General features: G+C 35.6%; 1 protein-coding gene across 10 annotated transcripts in view; it reads right to left on the reverse strand.

Annotated features, from left to right (window-relative positions):
* Positions 1 to 20,343, reverse strand: part of RIMS2 (regulating synaptic membrane exocytosis 2) — a 494,921-nt gene that overhangs the window by 81,923 nt on the left and 392,655 nt on the right. For 8 of the 10 annotated variants that reach the window (XM_072852067.1, XM_072852057.1, XM_072852056.1 and 5 more), the window contains 2 exons: positions 17,821 to 17,856; positions 12,600 to 12,700 (listed from right to left, as the gene is read on the reverse strand). In XM_072852067.1, coding sequence (XP_072708168.1) covers positions 12,600 to 12,700; positions 17,821 to 17,856 — 137 coding nt within the window. The remainder of the gene's footprint in view (positions 1 to 12,599; positions 12,701 to 17,820; positions 17,857 to 20,343) is intronic. The other 2 variants (XM_072852060.1, XM_072852063.1) reach the window with 1 other exon arrangement.

Raw genomic sequence — 20,343 nt, forward strand, 5'->3', positions numbered from 1 at the left:
GAGCTTAAGAATTAGCTTGTCAACAAATTTGTCCTCCTACAAAAAGATCTGTTCCTGCAGTCAGTTTCAAAACACCAAGTAGTCTCTTGTTCTGATGTTGTTTTTCATACAATACGACTTTTGGAAGATCAAGACAACCTCTAATTTCAGCTGCACTGATATCTGTTCTGAAATCAAGCTGTTACTGATGCAGAATTAATTCACAAAGATAGCTTTGTCCAGTCTAGGGAACTAAGTGTTGTTATTTAAATTTACTTTATGTCAGGACCAAATTTTGCAAATTTTGAAAGGAGAGAGCACTGCAAACTTTCTGCTTGGATATATAAAGTTACCACATTATTCCAAAGGCTGTTCAAAATCACAAAGACACTGCTTCAAATCCCATCTCTCCTATGAAAAACACAGTGGGTAAAAAACTGTTGTTTAAGGTAAAGTAAAAGACAAGTAAAACAACACAGGAACAATTCTAAGCATAACCTCAAAAAAATTCTTAAAAGGCAATCCAAGATGTGTTACACACTGGAGTGAAAATATAAGGTTTATAATGGCCAAGCAGGTGTCTCATAATATCTCATCAAAAGCCACCTTAAAGTCACTACTTATAGAGAGAGCTTCTACTCCAAATCATCAAGTCATTGGAACAGGACTCTGCAACATGACATTTCATAATACCAAGAGGCTGCCATCACTGGCCCACATCCTTCGGTAGTATGCCTCATGTACTATATAGCTAGACATCTACTTTAAAAATGAAGATAACTAATTTCTATTATCTATCAAGGACAGTAACTGAGATTTTTAAGAAGAGTTTTCATAGTCTGAATATTAAAGATGGTCTTTTCCATGGTTATAGTTGATTCTGACAGATTAAATGAGGTAAAAGAGAGATCCACATACAGCATACAGCTAGGGTGAAACAGCTATAATTGACTATATAAATTGGAATGAATAGAAAATCTCATGTCCTGTGTATGGACTTCACCTTGTTATAACATCTGATGATTCCAACATGCCTTAACAAGTTATAGATGAACCATAGAATGCTCCCATGTAGCCAGAATATTCCCAAGAATTTTTGAACAAAAGCAAAGATCTTGAAGAAATATGAGTCTATATAATATGAAGGTAAACAAATATGAGCTTCAAAAGAAGAACCCTTTAATGAGAATCAAGAGTAGAAGGACGTCCAACAATCAGTCCCCTTTTTCTGACATGAAAGTAATTCAGGAAAGCAAGCAAAATGGACAATAAAACAAAGCTCTTTCTGAGATTTATTAAAGCATTTTCTATCCAAATTCCTTTCATACTGCTGACCTTCTCCTGATTTTTAACTGCTATTTAAAACAGGACAGAGTCAGTCACCAAGTTTCACTTTAGAGAAACAGGTCCACAGTCTGGCTTTGTGATGGTGGGTAATAAACTCTTGATGTAGATCTCCTCAAACATCCCAACATCTTTTTAACTGCCACACATTAACTTTTTGACTGTCTTATACAGAAGGAAGAAAATCTGTTTAAAATAGAAATCAGCAATCCTTTAGCATTCCAGAACACTGTGCCAAGTCTCCTGAAGATGCATCATCATGGACACTGTTCAGTGTAAAAAATCTGAGCTGTTCAAGTCAGGGTGATTACAAAAATGTAGGTGTCCAGGGCTTCACAATCTACTGTGCAATTGGATTTAACGGTATCTCCAGTGTTTTATCTCTTGGTGAACTCCAGCATGTTTGTTAGGACAAACTGGTGAGCCTGCCTACCGTTAACTCACTTGTTCAATGGGTCATTTCAGTGATAACTCTTAATTCTGTTTCTGGTCCTTTTTGGTCTTCTAACTCTAGTGAAGAACAACTCTACTTATGTTGGATAAACCGAATCAAAGTGTGCTTCCTGTATTTGTTTCTGTTCCTCAAGTGGTTCACATGCTATTTCTGTTACCACTGCAATCAAAATCTTTTGCACTTCGTACAGTCCTGCCATCCAGGCAACAGCTTATTTTTTAAAGAGGGTAACAAGGCAGGATTTCTGTTCTAAGAAATCCTCTTTTGTCTCTGATTGTTCTACCTAATTTGGGCTTCTTTGAGATGTTACTTTGCAAATGCAGGAAGTCAAACAATATGCATTTTAAAGAGCATCTCATTTAACCTGGATTTTAAATTACATTTCCATCACTTGTTTTTAGTCCTTGGGTCTCTCATAAAAACAAAAACAAATAAAAAAAGATGGAAAGGCAACCATCTTTTCTTATCACAGAATTTCTGTTTCATTACACTTTATTTCAGTCCAAAAGCCTGTTAAGTATTTCAGCATACCTGACGGTTTGAGAACAGAGATATGAACTTCCCCCTTAATCCTACTTTCTCTATGTAACATTTAAATATGACTTTCACCAAATTTGTCCTGGGACACAGCACCTTCAAAGGAATTCATGCTGAAGAGAACAGCTGGATTGACACATGGGCCATCTGGTGACTGCTTATTCCTGTAAGCAGAAGTGCCTAAGGACCATGAGTAACACAATTGCTCAAGAACAGGATATAAATATAACTTTGTACGATTCCACTTTTTAAGTCCTTAAATCCATAGATATCAGAGGGTAGCCTCCAAAATCAAGAATGATTTGAGGGAAGGTCCCAAACACTTTTTTCTTAATCTCTGATTATTAGGATATATCTTGGAAGATCCCTGTACAATAAGAACTATATGAGCTCAGCTGATAATTTGTCTAGAGATTTTCTGCTGATTCACGTCTAGCTAAAGGGGAAATAAATCTGCAAGATGTAGATACCGCCATCTCCTTATCCCTCCATAGGCAAGTTAAACTGCTTAGAAAACATTACTTTTCCCTAAAATGTATTTCCTTAGCAGCTTTACCCTTGTCATGTTGCAACTAGGGGAAAAAAGGCGGCAGGGAGATCCTGAGCATGCAAACTGCTCCAAGGGAATAGAAAAACTGAACCCTCTCTTTTTCTCTTTAGTCATTGTGCTTCAGTTCTCAAAGAGGGAGTAATTAGAAAACATGTATTACTTATGTCTGTCATATCACATTGTAAATACTATAATAATTTACCTCTTTGCTTGCTTGTAAGGTTAATTTGAATTAACTTTTACAGAAAATATGCAACACCTATTAATATTACTTACAACTTCACCACATAAAACACTTTAACAGAAGGATAATAATATGTAACATTTCCAGAAAAGAAACAAAAAATAATTCAGTTGAAACTGTATGAGAAATTTAGATCATTTCACAAGACAGTTATCTATCTAGCATTTCCTAAATTTATGTGACTAGAAACTAGCTTAGAAGTGGGAAAGGAAACATTTCTAACTGCCTCCTAAAAAACACCCAAGTTACTTCTTTAAAATTCTTGAGACTGAAAATCAGCCTGTTTACCAGAAGGGAATTTACGTTATCATCTCTTAGATACAGAAAACTACGTCACAGTATTTTGAATTTTGTTTTTAGAAAATCATATTCAAACTAAGTAACATGCAGATATTATTACTTAGCTAGTTGCTTCAGATTAAACTGCAGAAGTATGCAAATCACTAGAAATGTTTTTTACCTGATGGCATGTGTCACTCGAGAGAGAACAGAAACAGGATGATGCATCCTGGTTCTCTGAAATTTAATCGATCTAAGACACTCTGTATGAGGAAACAAATATAATATCTTTAAAAGATTTTACATAGTTTGAAGAAAAAAGATATATCAGATAAATTTTACTATGATAATACAAGTTGAACTTCATGACAAAATTGTGTATGTTTGGCTGTATGATAGATGAATTTTTTTTCTCAACATAAACTGACTCTGGAAGAAACACAATTTCCAAACTTCTTTTCAGCATGATACTTAAGGTTATTAGATGAAAAATCTATATATATTTAAGGCAAAGATTTAGGACAAGATGCTCTTTTAGGAAAAAAAAAAGAAGTTTTGTTTATGCATACTTTAACTTTATTTGATAATTTTGTCTAAAATTTCATTTTCTACTATCTTGGAATACTACTAGTAGAATAAGTTTGCTGCAATAATTTAACTATTCTACTTTTTGTATTACAAAAATGAACACCTTTTGGGTACCTCATTAGTCTGTTCAGAAGTAAGGATTAAATTTTCAGAACTGCTTTTTATTTTTCTTTTTCTTGTTATTTCCTGTTATTATTTGCTGATTCCAGACTGTCAGTGAAATCTCTGGTAAAACAATGATTTCCATCTGCAGGAGGAGGCTAATATTCCTTCTGATGTATTAGTAAAGAAAATATTCTATTGCCTAACACTAAATCAATATTCATTCTTGTAAGCAAAGACTTTACTTCCAAAAAATGGCAGTCAGAAATATCATAGGTTAGAAGGGCCACAGAGATAATTTCATGTTTTAGTAACATTCTGACTAGAAGTGTTGCTGAAGGCATTAAGGCTCCAAGGCCCTGACCCTACTTTGATTAGCTCCATTGTGCAGAACCAGCTTTTACAGAATAATGGTGGTATGTTACATATCCATCCAAATCCGTCATATACACTACTTGCAATACGGATGCTTGAAGTCACAGTTATATTCACTGAAATTAACTGCAAGAGATTATGTAGTTAAGATACTTCAAAAAAAAGAATCAAAGAAATGCAATGTCTTGGGGAAATCTGATAGAGATACATAGCTTTTTTCTTGCATGACAGATGGCAAAAATTCCTCAAAACCACAAATCTGTTGCTTGGAAAAAGGCTGACAGACTGTCAAAATTTCCACTGATAACTTTGGGGCTGCTATCAAAGAAAAATCAACCGATTTAACAAAGAGAAGCACTCCCAGAGACTGAACCAAAGAAAACATCCACACTGCTAAAACCACTTCACAGACCTCATCACTGTAGCCAGCATTACAAATGATAACGTAAACTCTGGGCGAGTCCTTGATCGTATGCCCAGCTGAACCACCAGAAGCGGCTCTCCGGTGGCCATCCCAAGAGTACCTTCCTCAAGCCGCGGCAGTACAGGAGAGCTGGGCAGGGCAGGGGGTGCGCGCGGCGAGGGGCCAGCCAGCTCTCCTGCCTCTGAGTCTGACAGCGCTGGGTGGCCGCTGAACCACCCCCTGCGAAGCGGACAAAGGTCCTGCTTCTTCAGTTTGAATCCTACACGGTGAAGCAGGCTCCATGCCAGCAATGCACTAGGACTTCGGGTCTATCCTTTCTACTTGTGTGCCGTGCTTTCCTTGATTTTTCAAGGTCAATAGCCTAGCAAATTGATCTAGCAAACACGTTTCCATCTAGCCGGAACCACTGCTCTACCCGTTTTATCTTTCAAATGTGAATAATGTCCTTTTTGCGCCTATTCTGCCTGGCACAGAATTAAGTAGCACAAACTGCAGTCTGGTGTGATACATGTTATCATAGATTATTATTCTCACTTCTTGGAGTCCCTGACTGTTGCAGCAATTCAATTAACTTCACATATTCTCTATTTTTGAAAGTCACACTTTGGCACCCAGATATTTAGTACATATTTCCCAGTTAATTTTCTTTCTTGTTTTCCATAGATTTTCTCATTTATTATCAGCATAACATCAGTTTCAGTACATCTTAGATAATTAATTCAAGCACAGTCACACTATTTTATAAATTAATAGTTACTCAGTTCAATAGCATCTTGGAACTTTACAGCTTAAATTCGGATAAGAATTGTAAACAGAAATAATTGAGTTTACTATGAAAAGATAGCCACTCTGAACCAAAATAGACTAACGGTTTAGCAATTCACATGTCTATACAAAGCCGTTCTGAAAGGAAAAGACCTTCTATTACAAAAAGGATAACAGGATTTAAGATAAATTGCAGTGATTACTCTCACTGGAAATCAGTCAAAACAGCACCCAGGTGATTTTTAAATGTGATTATTAATGGAATGGTTACAACTATTTAATTGAATCTGGCTTCGATAGAAAGCTTTTGATATACGTTTTGATGTATATTTGATATATATGTGTTTGATAAATTTTTTTCTGGAAAATACTTGCTTTTTGCAAAAGAATATTTAACTCATTGCTGTAAGAGTAAAACTCAAGACTTTGTGTTACACTTAGTATTCTTTGTGGGTTTTTTAAATGGAAAAATGTAATTTTCTGCTATTGAAATCCCTTTTTTCCCAATAAACTCCAATAACTAATGAATATTCAGAGCCAAAATAGACTGATTATTTTATTTTTTACTTTTAGGAGTCATTTTTTCTCTTTGAGATTCATTGTGAAATTATAAGGTACTTTCACAACATTTTATAATGTATTTAACCTCTGCTTTCTAGATATATGATTAGCAAGAGAAGCTTACACAAAAACTAAGAAAATGGCTAACAACAGAAAGTACCTGCTGACAGATAAAGACAGCCAGTATCAGACTACTTTCAGATGTTTATATTTCAGCCATAATCATGATATGTGAATGCAGTATTTGTGTTAACCACAGTATTACATTTAAGAATACCCTAAATCTCTAATAGAGACACGGACACTCAAGATTAAAAAGTAAAATAGAAATGCATCAAAACCAAAATAAATTAAAAGAGAGCTTGAATTAAATGAAAAAGAAAAATGACAGCAACAGAAATCTTTTCTGAGAGTTTGCATATCATTGACTAAAGAAAATACTAGAAATCACACCAATCCACATCTGTATTCAAAGTGACTAAATTACTTTTAACCCTTCAGCGAAATAGTTTGATAAAAATAGAAGTGAAAGAAGATATGTTTTCTTCATTACCGTGTGTATAGAGCTCAAATCTAGAATTCTGAATTTATTTCATCTAGCTACATTTTTAAGTCTTATAATTGAACTTTAAATCCTGTATTTACAGGAACCAGAATGGCAACATCACCAATTTATTCCACAAATTCTTGATATTAAAAGTACAATAAAATACTTGATTGAAAATATAAATGCTATCAGCACTATGGGCCAGAGAGATTCTCTTTGCCATTGAGTAGTAAAATTCCTTACATATCACAAATGAGCACGATTGATTAGGTAACCTGAGCACTCACAGCCTTTTGAGAGTGACAGGACCTGTCCTTCCAGACCAGACAGCTGGTTTAGCTATCAAGCTTCTTGTTCAAAAAGACAATTACTGACTAGTCCATAGGAAAGCACAAAAGCCATGGAACAGGCAATAACTAAACAGTTTCTTCATATGGAAAATTCTTTGTTAGCCTAACTGGTGTTTGGTTTATTTCCTGAAGCAAAGAGCTTATTGGTGCTGAGGTGGGGAAGGGATCCCATAAAACTACGCACAGCTATTCCCATTTATAAGCCTATCAAATTCTATTGGTTAGGCCCTTGGTTTTACAGGTATTTTATAGAAATTAATTGCATGGAATATTTGTATGTGGTATTATCTGTGTTAATTTTTGCCTTCTTAATTATTCTTCAGCATAGCTCCATTCTAATTATTTAGTCTTTCCAAGTTTTATCCAGATATCTAAAATTTTAAAATTTAAACTGTAATGTTAAAAAGAAATGTATACAAAACAGATTTCCACTTTCTGCACTTTTTTGAGGGAACAGGGATACCTAACCTAGCCTCCATTTTTTATTCAATATGTTGAATATTTCTAAATACATCCTTAAAAACAGAAGTTGTAAGAAACAATTATAGGGTCAAAGAGGTACATTCATAATTGTTATAAATTATCAAATTATTACTGGGCATATCACGATCTTCCCAGAACTCCCAAACTCTAAGCTTAAATTTTCAAAAACAATTGCCAATTCAAAACCAATATAAATCAACTACAGCTTATATACAGTAAGAATATCAAAGGTCTCATCATCCTGTTTGCTTGGATGTTTGTTCAACTCCTCCTCCGCAAGGGTTTCAAGAAGAAAAGTGACAAGTGTTTCTGCTAGAAATCTTTGCTGCTCTGTGACTGCTCTGTTTTTTTTTTAAGGAGGAGACAAGGGCAACCCCAAAACACCATTAAATCAAATGTTTCAATCAACAACACAGGTCAAAGGATGCCACATGTAGCTGTATCAGTGACACAACTACTTACTGAAGGTTTCAGAGGAAAAAGGCAGTTCTTGGACACTTTTGCACATTGTGACAAGACTGAGAGTTAAGGAGATCTGCTTCTGACGTATTCAAACTCAACCTCTTTCACCTCCAGTGTTACACCTCTTACCTTTTGCACATTCTCTCACACAGGGAATCCATAAGGTGGTACTTGATTCATTGCTGAATCATAGTGTGTCAGTCTGAAGAACTGCAGCTTTTCAGTGTCTGCATGCTCTAAGGGCATTTCAGCTGCATCTATATTATTTAAATAAACTGAGTGCATGCTTAACTCTTCTTTGCCACAGCTTAATTTGTCTTGGTCTTGCTAACAGGTTAGAAGATCGCAAAGTAGCGTGCTAGTACACCTAATACTACTAGTCTCCTACACCAAACACAGAGAATTATGCTCATATATTTATGATGCGCAGTGTCTTGCAAATCTAAAACTTGAATTGTGGTTATTGATTAACAGGAACTGCAGCATTACATACATCTGATGATGTAGAAAGTTTTGGTCTTATGATCAATACGAATCGTTAAAGGTGGAGATGGAAAGTCCTCTTTGGCATTCTGTATCATTCTCTATTTGGTGTACTCTTTTCTACATTTGGCTTACTAATCTTGTCACCAGTTTTGCAAAAAATTTCAGGTTTTATCTGGTCTTTTACCTCTTTTACCCCAACTTTGTTCCTTGTTGCTCTAATATACTATATTCCTAATTACTACATTACTGACTATTACTAATTGCTATACTATATAACTGGATTTCTCTGCCTTTCTATAGGTCATTATTTTCTCCTAATAAAACAAATAAAATGAGCCTCATGACACGTTGAGGTTTAAATGTGTGTCAGCTAGTTGCCAGTCTCTGTTTTACCTTTGTTCCTAGAGAAAACAATCTTTTTTCACTATTCTAACTCCTACATAAATCCAGCCCCCTTTAGTTTGGCATTCAACACTTTTAGTTACTTAGACGCTTTTGTAGTGGCTAATATGGCCTGAGCTGATGGAATTCTCTCTTGATTCTACATTGATTTCACACAGATTGCAAACACTTCTAGGTCTCCACATACAAGAAGTATCTTCTCTCTTTTTTCTCAGTAGCAACAAAGCTTTTCAGCTCTCCCCAGCTGATCCACTGGGCAGGTTCCAGCCATGGGGGCAAGGAGAGAGGAATGGCATGATTCCTCACACCCTTTCTCCTTCATTTGTCAGCAGGGATTCCTGAATCTGGGCAGTGGTGGGAATGGCCAGGGGAAGGAGTTACTCACCAAGCATAGTGCTATCGATTTGTTTGCTGGAAGAGCTAATGGCAGCAGCACCAAGCAAGAAGCAAGGCAGAGAGTTTCAGAGAGGTTTTAAGAGGTAGTTTGAGAACTGACTTAAAAAGCCAGATCAACCAAATGAGTCCAAAGTTAATCTAGCATGCTGCTCACTCAGCTTCTCTTGGCTCCCATCTTGGCCCTTCCCTTTTCACAGTGCATCTTGCTTAAACACTTAAGAACTGGGAAGCTTAGTTTGTATGCAAAACAGTAAACTAGTCCTAGAAAGATTCTTGAGGAAAATTACATAGATCAGGCTAGTGTTGCAGAGCCATAGTATGGTAAATGGCTATTTTTTCCTCTGGTGGAACACTCTTGTGCTATTGTGCTTTTTTCCTGTATTACCAGAACTCAGGTTTTCCTGCATGTCAGCTTCTACCAGCACTGCAGTTCAGACTTTAGTATATATCCTATTTAGTACAAGTCTACTAGTACTCAATACTCAGAAATAAATAGTTGTTCCAATACCAGAAATACTTTTACCTAATCCTTAATACCCAAACTGTTTTTCCACTCATGTCTCCTTAGTTGTAAATATGTTTATATGAAAATCAAATATATTGCTTGCTTTCCTTATGTCTGTGCTGAAACCATACTTAAGCAACTTCTGCATTTAAGGAAATAACTCTTTTACACAATATATTACCTGCCAAACTCATGTATACAAAATATTATGGAAGCAGAATACTTAGTTTTCCAAAAATAATGAGGCATGTATATGAATAATAAAAATACAATCTGCAATTTTATCAATCATGAGGAAAAAATATAAGGGAAAATCAATTTCCTATTTCAGTAGCTTCTAAGAATACAGATGTCTGGAATTAAAATTTTCCCACAAGCTTCTTAAAGTATGACTATGCACCATGGAAGTGTATGTACCTTCCTCTAAAGCCTCTAGTACTGACTTCCAGAGGTAGAACAAAACTAGAGAGGTATAATACAGGATGCCTATTTTAATATTTTAATATTTAATATAACTTCTACTGTTATAGCTTTTGCTTTCTCAGCAAAGAATGATATTTTTTCTTAACTCAAAGTAATCATGAGGGACATACAGTTGATGTTGACTTCCATTTAAAGAAAGAAATAGAACAGAAATGTAAAAGAAAATTCCATGTGCTAGTTTTTCTGAATGTTGCTTAATGCCTAGTTAATGACATTTTTCTCAGGCATGGCACACTTGACTGCCTGCTTGTGCCAGTTGACAGATTTTTTAAAATGAAAGTCACTGTATAGTATACAGAACATGAGATTTCAGTCAGCATTTGACATATGTGTTTCAGTTCATGATTCCAGAAGAATTTTTGTAGAAACCAGGTAGATAAATTGTACTTACTCATTTTCTGTCTCTAGATAATATAAGCACTTAATTAAGGAGAATTGAAGCAGTGGTAGTAAAAAAGTGAAGATGGAACTCTCATATGGCTTATGAGAGTTATGGTTCTCATATGGCTTTAAAACTACACAATTTTAAGAATTAATACATATATCTGAATATTCAGTGTCTAGTTCCACAAGTTCATTGACAGAATAAATAACTCATTTTCAAATACTGAAACTTTGGCAGAAGAGTAAATTGACTGTTTATTTCTGGAGACAATTTGTTTGATGTGTGCAATAAATAAATCACCATTTTCATTAAATAATTCCATTTATAATTTTCCTCTTTAATACATTCCAATAATACTGAAGGTAAAATTTTAATTAAAAAGATAAAAGATGTATAGTGAGGCCCAATAATATGGTGTGGGTGAAATGGAAAAACAAGGGTAGGAAATGTTTCCTTAGGTAGTTATAGTCTATCCAGCTCCTTCACATGAGAGCCCATTTATTCTCTTTACTCCATACCAGTCCTACTTCTGACTGAAATTGCAGTCAAGCATTGAGGGAGCAGGAAAATTAGCAGAATAAGTCTGGTTATACATACAGTACATAAAGTCATATTTCTGTGGTACATACAATCATAACACTTGCGAGAACATCTGCTCACAGTAGTGTGCTCACCTCTAAAAGGTAACACCTTTCAAAGCCGACAATATAGACACAGGTGAAAATAATTTTGCCTAAGTGTCAACATAAAATAGGCGTCTAAACATGACAGTATACCAAGTCCCTCCTACATGTTAATAAAAATTCCTATGCCTTCTGTAGAAAAAAATACATTTGTAAAATACCCAAATAATAATGCAGCACACCTACAGAGTTTTTAAGTATTTTAAGCCATTTTCACAGTTCTCCTTTTGTTTTGTCAATTCTAACTATTTTAATTAATAGTGTTTTCCATTTTGTCATGGGCTTCGCTAAAGCTCTTCCTCTATTTTCCCACACTGAAATGTACATTCTAGAAAGTAATTATATCAAGTGTATTAGTCTACATTATCTTAAAAACTAATAATACTTAATAAATTTGATGATTTCTTTGTCTTCAAATATTAAATGGCTCAGTTTACAGTAACTTTGCCAATCCTTGGAGCAAGGAATTACATCCTGGAAATAAAAGTCTAAAACAGACTTCTCTTCCTCAGCCAGCTTTTATAGGTCAGAAGTCTCGTGTTTCCCACTTACAATCTGACCTCAATTAATTAAGTTTTTTAGAGGACACTAAATTATTTTTGTATAATAGAAGTTTAAATTGAAAATATCTTGATTATTTTAATTAACACACTGTATATGACATGACCTTGTTCCAGACAGCAGGAAATTTTGGATAGTATATTTGGGGCTATACTACTATGAAATGATTCAGATTTTCGGCAAATTGCCACAGCTGGGGTGGAAGCTTGTGTTGATGTATAAAATACTTTTCCAAAAAGCTAAACTGCCACTACTAAACTAAGTAACACTACATCTTCTAGTTTTCAATAGATCAAGATAACCCTGTGTTCAACTATATGAAAGCCATGAACAGGTTTCAATACTCTCATTCAATCTGTCACTCAATAAACCTCTTTTTTTCTTCTCTGAGCTTTTAAATCATGGCCCTATTGTTCATTCCAATGGATAATTACCCTGCCACTTTTATTTGATTTAACTTATCCTTCTTAAATTTTAATAATCAAGAACACTCTGTGTTAAGGGTTTTGCTGCAGGTTTCCAATAATTTTATTATAGACACACAAGAAACTTTTACTGAAGAAACAACCTCCCACTCATCTATTACTTTCTAAAAGGATTTTGGATATTTCAGTTTAGCATATTTTGTTGCTTTTCAAAACAAAACTCCCTTGCCTTAGAATGATAATCTTGTTCCAGCCTGGAATCTGATCCTGCTACCTGTTTGTACTTGCTCATTTTCATTTGGCGATTCCTCTCTTCTACATCCATTGCACCTGTTAAGTTAAAAAAAAAAAAGAAAATAAATACACAAGCAGTCCTCAATTCCAAGTTTAAAGTTATGCTCATGGAAGTTTTAACAGAAGGAGATGAAATCTGATTTACTTAATTTACAGTGTAAATAATTATAGTTTCTGAATTACAATTTTGCAGAAAACCAAAAAATTGTAAGAAGAGGAAAAGAGTAGATAAGTAAGTATTTCAGCAGAATCTTAATAAGTGTTGTATTATTTACACAATTCAAATGAAACCAACCTTGTGGAAGAAACCAATGTAAATGGAACAGAATGTTTCCACAGAATAGTATTTTGCCATTTCAAAAATATTCAAGAGAAACTGAGTCTTTCGTTTAAAAAAAGGAATGCAAAGACAACCTGCTTATTTGGGTGGAGCTCCTGGTTCTGCATTTGTTATAGTGCGATACCAGCATTTTTATACCAAATTACTAATCAAGTAACAACCACAGGCTGGCAGAGCTTCTGTTTACCATTTGAGCATATTCTTAGTATGCTCAAAACAATTTAAAGATGTATAAAGGAATGTTAAAGAGCCACCCAGTGGCATCACTGTATTACATTCTAATGACACACAACTTCAAGAATGATTTCAGGATTCACTCTTCTTGGAACAAATACATGATTAGTCTTAGTTAGGGATGGGTTCGGCATGATATGATATGACTTGGGCAGCAGCTGGTTTCAGCCAACTGGTACTGTAACACCACAATTTACTATGTAAAATAATAAGGAAGTAACTGCCAAAGTTGAGGTGGAAGAGTGAGAAATAGAAAAATGAGAGAAAGACAACAGCCCAGAATTAAAAAAAGATTTTCAAGCAAAATATAGTTATCTATTATAGACACACAGGCTTGATTCTCTTCCACTTTAACATGGTATAAATCAAGAGTAATTCATTATCCACTGAATGCTAAAAAGCATTCATTTTGACTGACATTTGTCCTAAACTTTCCATAATTTTAACACAAAAGTTGTCTAGGATTAAAATTTCAGAATCCCACTAGTCATAAATGGAAGTTTCTGTACATTATATATATTGAACAATCTGAACTTTTATTCATGGAACTGAGATGGGAATATTAGATTCCAGTGTACCATATAAATCTGATTTAAACTCTAAATCTCAGTTCTAAGTCATAATCTAATTGTAAAGTGAGGCTTTGCACAGGGCCTCTGCAGGGTCTCTGAGCTTTGTATTTTCTTTCTTGACAACAGTAATGATAGTAGCACATACTACGAGAGAGACCTGCCAGCTAAATCTTGCAGCACTTTGTGGGAAATCTGGAAGGAAGAGGGTGAGAGAAAGAGGGAAGGGAATAAGGCTAAACTGTACTGTTATCTATAAACCCTCTGGCTTCTGATTTTTGTATTCAAACTCTCCATCTTTACTCCCTACAAACAAGATGAATGAAAAGCCTTCATCAAAACTTTTAAGAGAAATGAAAATCAATAAAAATGAATGAAAAACTGGTGTTTTATAGGGAGAAACAAAATGAAAAAGACAGCAGAAAAATGAAAATTCCTAAAATAAAATATAGCTACTTTTTCCTGTCACAATTTTCCTCAACCATTATAGGCCCCAAAGCAATACTTGCCAATTTATCAGTGAGATGCAGTGATTTTTTTAAGGATCTAGTTTTAAAAGTTCTAAAGATATATTTTCTCTCTGGAAAACAAAAACTTCAAACTGGAAAATGATATTTTTCTTTTTTCAATGACAGAAGTAACACATAAGTGGTTTTGAAGTAAATGACTAACTTTTGCTTAAAGAAAGGAATCACCTTTTGCTGAAATCATAACATTCTGCAAATCCAATTGTCATTCTTCAGTAATGTAACAAAGATGTTTTTCACCAAAAGGGAAATTTTGTCAATTTTTCTTATGAAGTTTTCTTACAAAATCATCACTTATGTTCTTTTTCCCCAGATATTCTGCCAAATTTCAGGAAATTACAAGTGATGAAATAATACCTCTTGAGCATAAATTAGAAATTTGACAATTACTTGTGAAAATATTCATTATTATCTATGATCATTTGGCAAAGTGAAAGTTAGGTTTCCAATTGCTCGTTGTCTGCAAAACCAAGCACTCTGAAATATTCAGTTAAAAGGGAAGTATAACACATAAGCCCTCAGTGTGAGTCCTCTGTAGCAAAATAAGCAAAACTGGTGGCATATTTTACTCTCAAGAGAAAAAAAACCAGCAAAATTTAGAAAAAAAAATTCAATTTCCATAAAAGCTTATTAAAAGAAAATCTAACTTGCTATATATTTTTGAAACTGCCTTTAACAAGTAAGTGAATTCAGTTACATCCAAAAAGAGGGAATCCTGAGGGCAATGGAAGGTTCGTAACGCAGATCAGCTTTGGTTGTGCTATGCGTGGAGCTGACATGCAGAAAGAGTGTGCAGGGTTACTGGCTGCCGCAGGGTAATCTCGATGTAACTAAAGCCAGATGCAGCCGTGACCTGGATGGCAGTAGGAAAGGTTGAGAAAGTGTCATGACACTTCGTGTTCACATGGTCCAGCGTGCATGCATGTCACACTAAGTGGGGGAAATGCAGGGCTATCATCATCTCCACTTCTGCTGGCAAATTTATACTTAGCGGAAACCTATGTGTGGGGGTTTAGCAGGAGCAGAAAGTACCTCCAAAGAGTTCAGTAACTGTTCAGGTGCATTAGGAAGCTTCAGCTCCTAACATGATTTTGGTAACCAAGGCTGAACATCAGTCCTATACTAAGGACTCCACTGTAATCAGGAGGTGTATATGGAGTGTGTGTAGACAAATCAGAACTAATCTGAATCTAACTATTAGTTGTCAATAGTGGTGAAAATGTAGGAGCATAAGCTTTCATACTGGTAGCACAAGGCTGACTGAGCCCTTGTGTTATTCAGGTCCTTAGATAGCGCCCAGCACAACACATTTTCAGGACTACAGAGGCTGATACTAGAACAATTAAAGCTACTTCTGATATACCTTCATGTGCTGCCATGATGTATCAAAGTGTACGCAACAAAATTCTGGCCAGGCAAAAGTGAGTTCATTGGTACACTTCTGCCTTAACTTCCTTCCAGAATTTTTCTTCTAGACAGTAGCTGTGCCTCCAACAGAAATAGCCAATGAGACACTCAAACTTCAGCCACAGGAACACAAAAAATTAAGGAAGAGTGATGGAATAACAAAGCCTGATGTTGCTCACCAAACACAACTGGGATCATTACACTGTAGGTAACATCTCGGAGTTTTGCTTATTTTGAACAACTTTCTAACGTTAAAAAGCCATGGCCTGAAGGTTAGCTCAGTGGGGTTTTCATCAGCACAGGGAAATTCCTGGCTGACAAAGAGCCAGCTGCTGATTCAATACCAGCCATTCTCCATATTTTTAGAAGGGAGCGTGCTGAGGGAAAGCAGCACAACTACAGTGCAAACACAGTCCTAAAATGCCAGAGTAAGGCATCCAAGTACTATGCACAGCAACCCTGTAACCTGCCCTCAGATCCACGAGGACTGGAGTGAGAGACTAATTTGTGCCAGAGCTTAGCATTAGTGACTAAAGTAAATTAAGCCTTAGGCCACATGACTTGTACTTTAACCTTTGTTTTTATCTATGGGAATGTAACTGGTGTATAAGGAAGTATAAGTAAAACTTTAACTACAGGATATTCTGTAACAAAATATAAGGAAATGTCTCAAGACACAGGCAAAAAGGGTGCCTGGAGGCTGCGGGAGCAAATCAGAAGAGAAGACCCCACACGCCACAAACAGGATTGGATGAGCATCAGGCAATCAAGCGACCTATAGAGACTATAAAATCCAGTAACAGCTGACAGGCAGGGCCCCTCTTCAGAGGCACCCAGCTCGAGCTGTAACTACTATTCCATATTAAACGCAGTAGAAGAAGGAACTCTGTTTGATTCTTTTATTAAAGCAGAACCTAGGGACAAGCCCTGTTGAGGTAGTATCTACATAAGTCCTACCATGGTCTGGGTGGCGGCTGTATAATTCCTACAACAGGACTCAGGGCAGGCACCAGAATCACTGCTCCAGCTTCGAATGCAAACCATTATTTTCATGTTTTAACTTGAAATAAGATAAGATTCAGCTACTTTGCCATTAAAGCTTCCCTCATAACTGAAAACTAAATGTTAGTTTCATGCTAAAAATTTTAAGGGGCTGTAATCAGTGGTGTGGTTAATACCTAACTTTTTCTGACCTCACCTGCTCATAGAGTCACATGTTTACAATGAGATAAGCAATGATTCAATTCAGCCTGGAGCTAAAGGCTGTTATTTGCTCTTCAGGTCAAATATTGGTTACTCTCTAGGGTAAGACTCTTCAGTTGATAGCCTGTGGTCCATACCAGAGACAAAATGAACAAAATGGCCTTATCACCCAGCTTAGCCTGAGGCAAACCTACCTCTTTAAAAAATGAAAACAAAACCAGCTGGGAGCTGTGTTCTTTTGTTCTTTCTTTCATGGCCTTCTCCAGTGGGAATTATTAAACTATGCTAGCTACTATAGATGCTGGTGATGGTGATGTGTTTGGAGAAGGAGTTTGCTGTCCAGTGGGGCTTCTGGGGCACAGAGAGTAAAAGGGAAATTGAGGTAAGGAAGTAGAGTGGAGTTTGTCTTAAAATATTAGGACAGATTTAGTTTTGGATAGGCATGGACAAGAGGGATACAAAATTTGGGAGGCACAGCAGCTCAGGCATGGGGGAAAACTAGTGATGAGGGGACTAAAGAAACACTGAGATTTTGGAAGTCAGAAACCTGTAATAGAGAGGGAAAAGGCAGTGTGCAGGTGAGCACACTTTGTGCCTGGAGTGGGGAGGACAGAACAGAAGTCTTAAGGTGTATGAGAGCCTTCTTTAGCTGATTCTGGTCTCTTTCTTCCCATTTCTCACCCTAATTTGACTCCCTTAAAGCGAAATAACTACATTTGGGAAATGTATTCTTAGTTTCCATTTCCTAGTGTCTATTTTGAAATCCCCCCAATACATCAAAATTGTGATCCAACTCTATGGTACACATTTGCTTAAACATAATAGATCAAAGAACTTAAGGGCAAAAACATGAAAATATTTTGAATGTCACCCTACCTGTATCCCCATTCTCTGGATCTGCTTTCTTTTCTTCTATAAACAAACGAAAGCAATATGTAAAACAAAAAGAGGGGGAGAGAGCAAATGCAGAAATAATAATAAAAGTAACATAAATCATGCATTAAAAAGGAAAAATGAATAAAACCCACCAAATTAATTTAATTTGATGAGTTTAGCCAACCAACCAAGTATGGTGCTCTACATCCAGAGGCAGATTCACTGCATGCTAGTGTATACATTTGTGCACTCTTATTGAACACTTACTAGAGGGAACCCATGGGTATTTTGTGCACTTCCAGAATCATTAACACACTCAACACAAAAGAGAGCAAGGCAGGTGTCAGACATAGTTACTTTACAGTTTCCTTGAATAGGATGACACAAAAATAAAAGTAAAAAATTTGCTTGTGCTGTATGTTTTATGCAGTGCACACACAATATGCAGTCTAATGGTTCAAGCATAAAAATTGAATGTGTCAATGGTTTTCAGTAATTACTTTAAATCTTCGTTGGTTTAATCAATTCTCATAGCTTCTACAGGTTAAAAGGTTTAATAATGATGTTACTGTAGCTTGTCTTAGAGTTAAAAAATGATGAAGAACAAAAGGCACTAACAGCAATACTCAGAACCCAGTTCATGCACATAAATCCAGCTAACTGATGCCAACAAATATTCTGAATGCATATCAAAGGTTGTAAATGGCTCAGGGCATTCCTCTGTCACAAAGAAATGAAAATACATTGGATCCCTATCAAATAGTTTGGCAGCCCATAAATACTGCACTCTGAAACCCAAGTTTGGTAATTAATGTGGAAGTATTTTAAGTCAAATGAAATTTACTTTAATTAGAAATACATTAACTTTTAAACAGACTCTGTTTCTTTTTCTTACTGTAAGCCAATATGATATTAAATTCAATTAAAACAATCCCATGAATATGGAGCAACAACCCCCAAGCTACAAACCAAAAATAGCATGTATTATTAGAATTAAATATTCTTCCAGAATTATTGGTTATTGAGGGTTGCTCACAAAATTACGATCTACTTTATAGTACACAGACTGAAGAGGGAAACAGAGCTGCTATATTTTAAGGAAATACCATTTTGCAGGTGGGTATTAACGCAGAGGATGAAGTCATACTTAAAGAGAAATCATACTGGGGCAAGGTAGAAATGTAAGAAAGAAAAATATGCTCCTGCAGAGAGCATAAATAATGCAGCACACTTTGATAGGATCTGGCATCCCATCCTGTGTGGGATCAAGGTTGTTCTTCTGCTGGCAATTCCTAGTGGAACTGTTAGGCAAATTAATGGGAAAAAGATATGGCAAGTCATAAGCCTACACTTTTGGAAATCAGTGGATACCAAATGGGTTCTTGAAACCTCTCCCATTCCCTGACCTTTCCTGCCCCATATTGTACACAGTTTATAAATAAAGCCTTTTGCATTCTTCTGCTTTGGCCTTTGGGTAGCCTGGCCTATATTATCTATGTGGGTTGTGGATATTGCTAGGAAAATAGTGGAAAGAGAGAGATAGTTGTGTTTGCTTTCCAAGCTTTCAATTTTTTTTTTTTAATTGCTGTCACCAATATAAAAGCTACAAATACAACACTGCTTTCTACTGCTACATTACTTTCTAAAGCAGAAAGCAATTTGATAGCAATACCACTGATTCAACGTAATGCAAAATAGATGAAAGTGAAGAGTCATTAAAATACCCTTGAGTTTGAGCTCAGACAGAATGATGACATTTCTAAGTTATATTTCATACGCATGGTGAAAAGGAATCTTTACTTAGCCCGAAATATCATCTTAATACAGAAATATAACACTATATAGGATAATTCCTTTTTTAAAATGCCTAGCAGTCCGTTCATCCGTATGTCTGGATGTCTTTCAACCATAAGTCTTTAAATAAAGACATTGTCAAACTAAGGGAAACTTGAAACCTGTCCAACTTTCACTTGTTCTTGCTCCATATTTTAAAAGTATACAGAAAAATATTTCCAGATTGACTTATAGAAAAGAATAGCATAGTACTAGCAAGCATAAAATTTTACTAGATTCTTGAATTTTAAAAGTGTAAGTGAAGTGCTGTGACATTTATTACAAATCTCTACAATAAATAAATTCTTTAGATTTTTAAAAGAAAGGTCAGCACAGTGGATCCTACTCTCCAAACTGAGGTTTCAGTTGTATTGTGAAGAGCTGTGTGAAGAAGTACTAGAAAGAAAAGAAGATTGAATTGAGAAAGATCTCACTCAGGTGGGAAGCAGCAGAACTGAACAATATCGGTATTGTCCATTGACCAAATAAAAAAATGCTAACTTCTCAATGGCAAAGGTCTTCAGAGCAGCTATGGGCCTAATAATCACCTCTTAAAAGAATTCAGAGCAGGTTCAGAATGTTGATACTAAAGTAATTAATGCTTTTGGTTCCCCCAGTTATTAGGTGCTCAAATTGAAAAAGCTATAAAGGGCCTTAATGTCTTGAAAATGCTGACAACCAATAAATCAC

The sequence above is a fragment of the Ciconia boyciana genome, chromosome 2 (genome assembly GCF_034638445.1).
Source record: "Ciconia boyciana chromosome 2, ASM3463844v1, whole genome shotgun sequence".
Lineage (NCBI taxonomy): Eukaryota > Metazoa > Chordata > Aves > Ciconiiformes > Ciconiidae > Ciconia > Ciconia boyciana.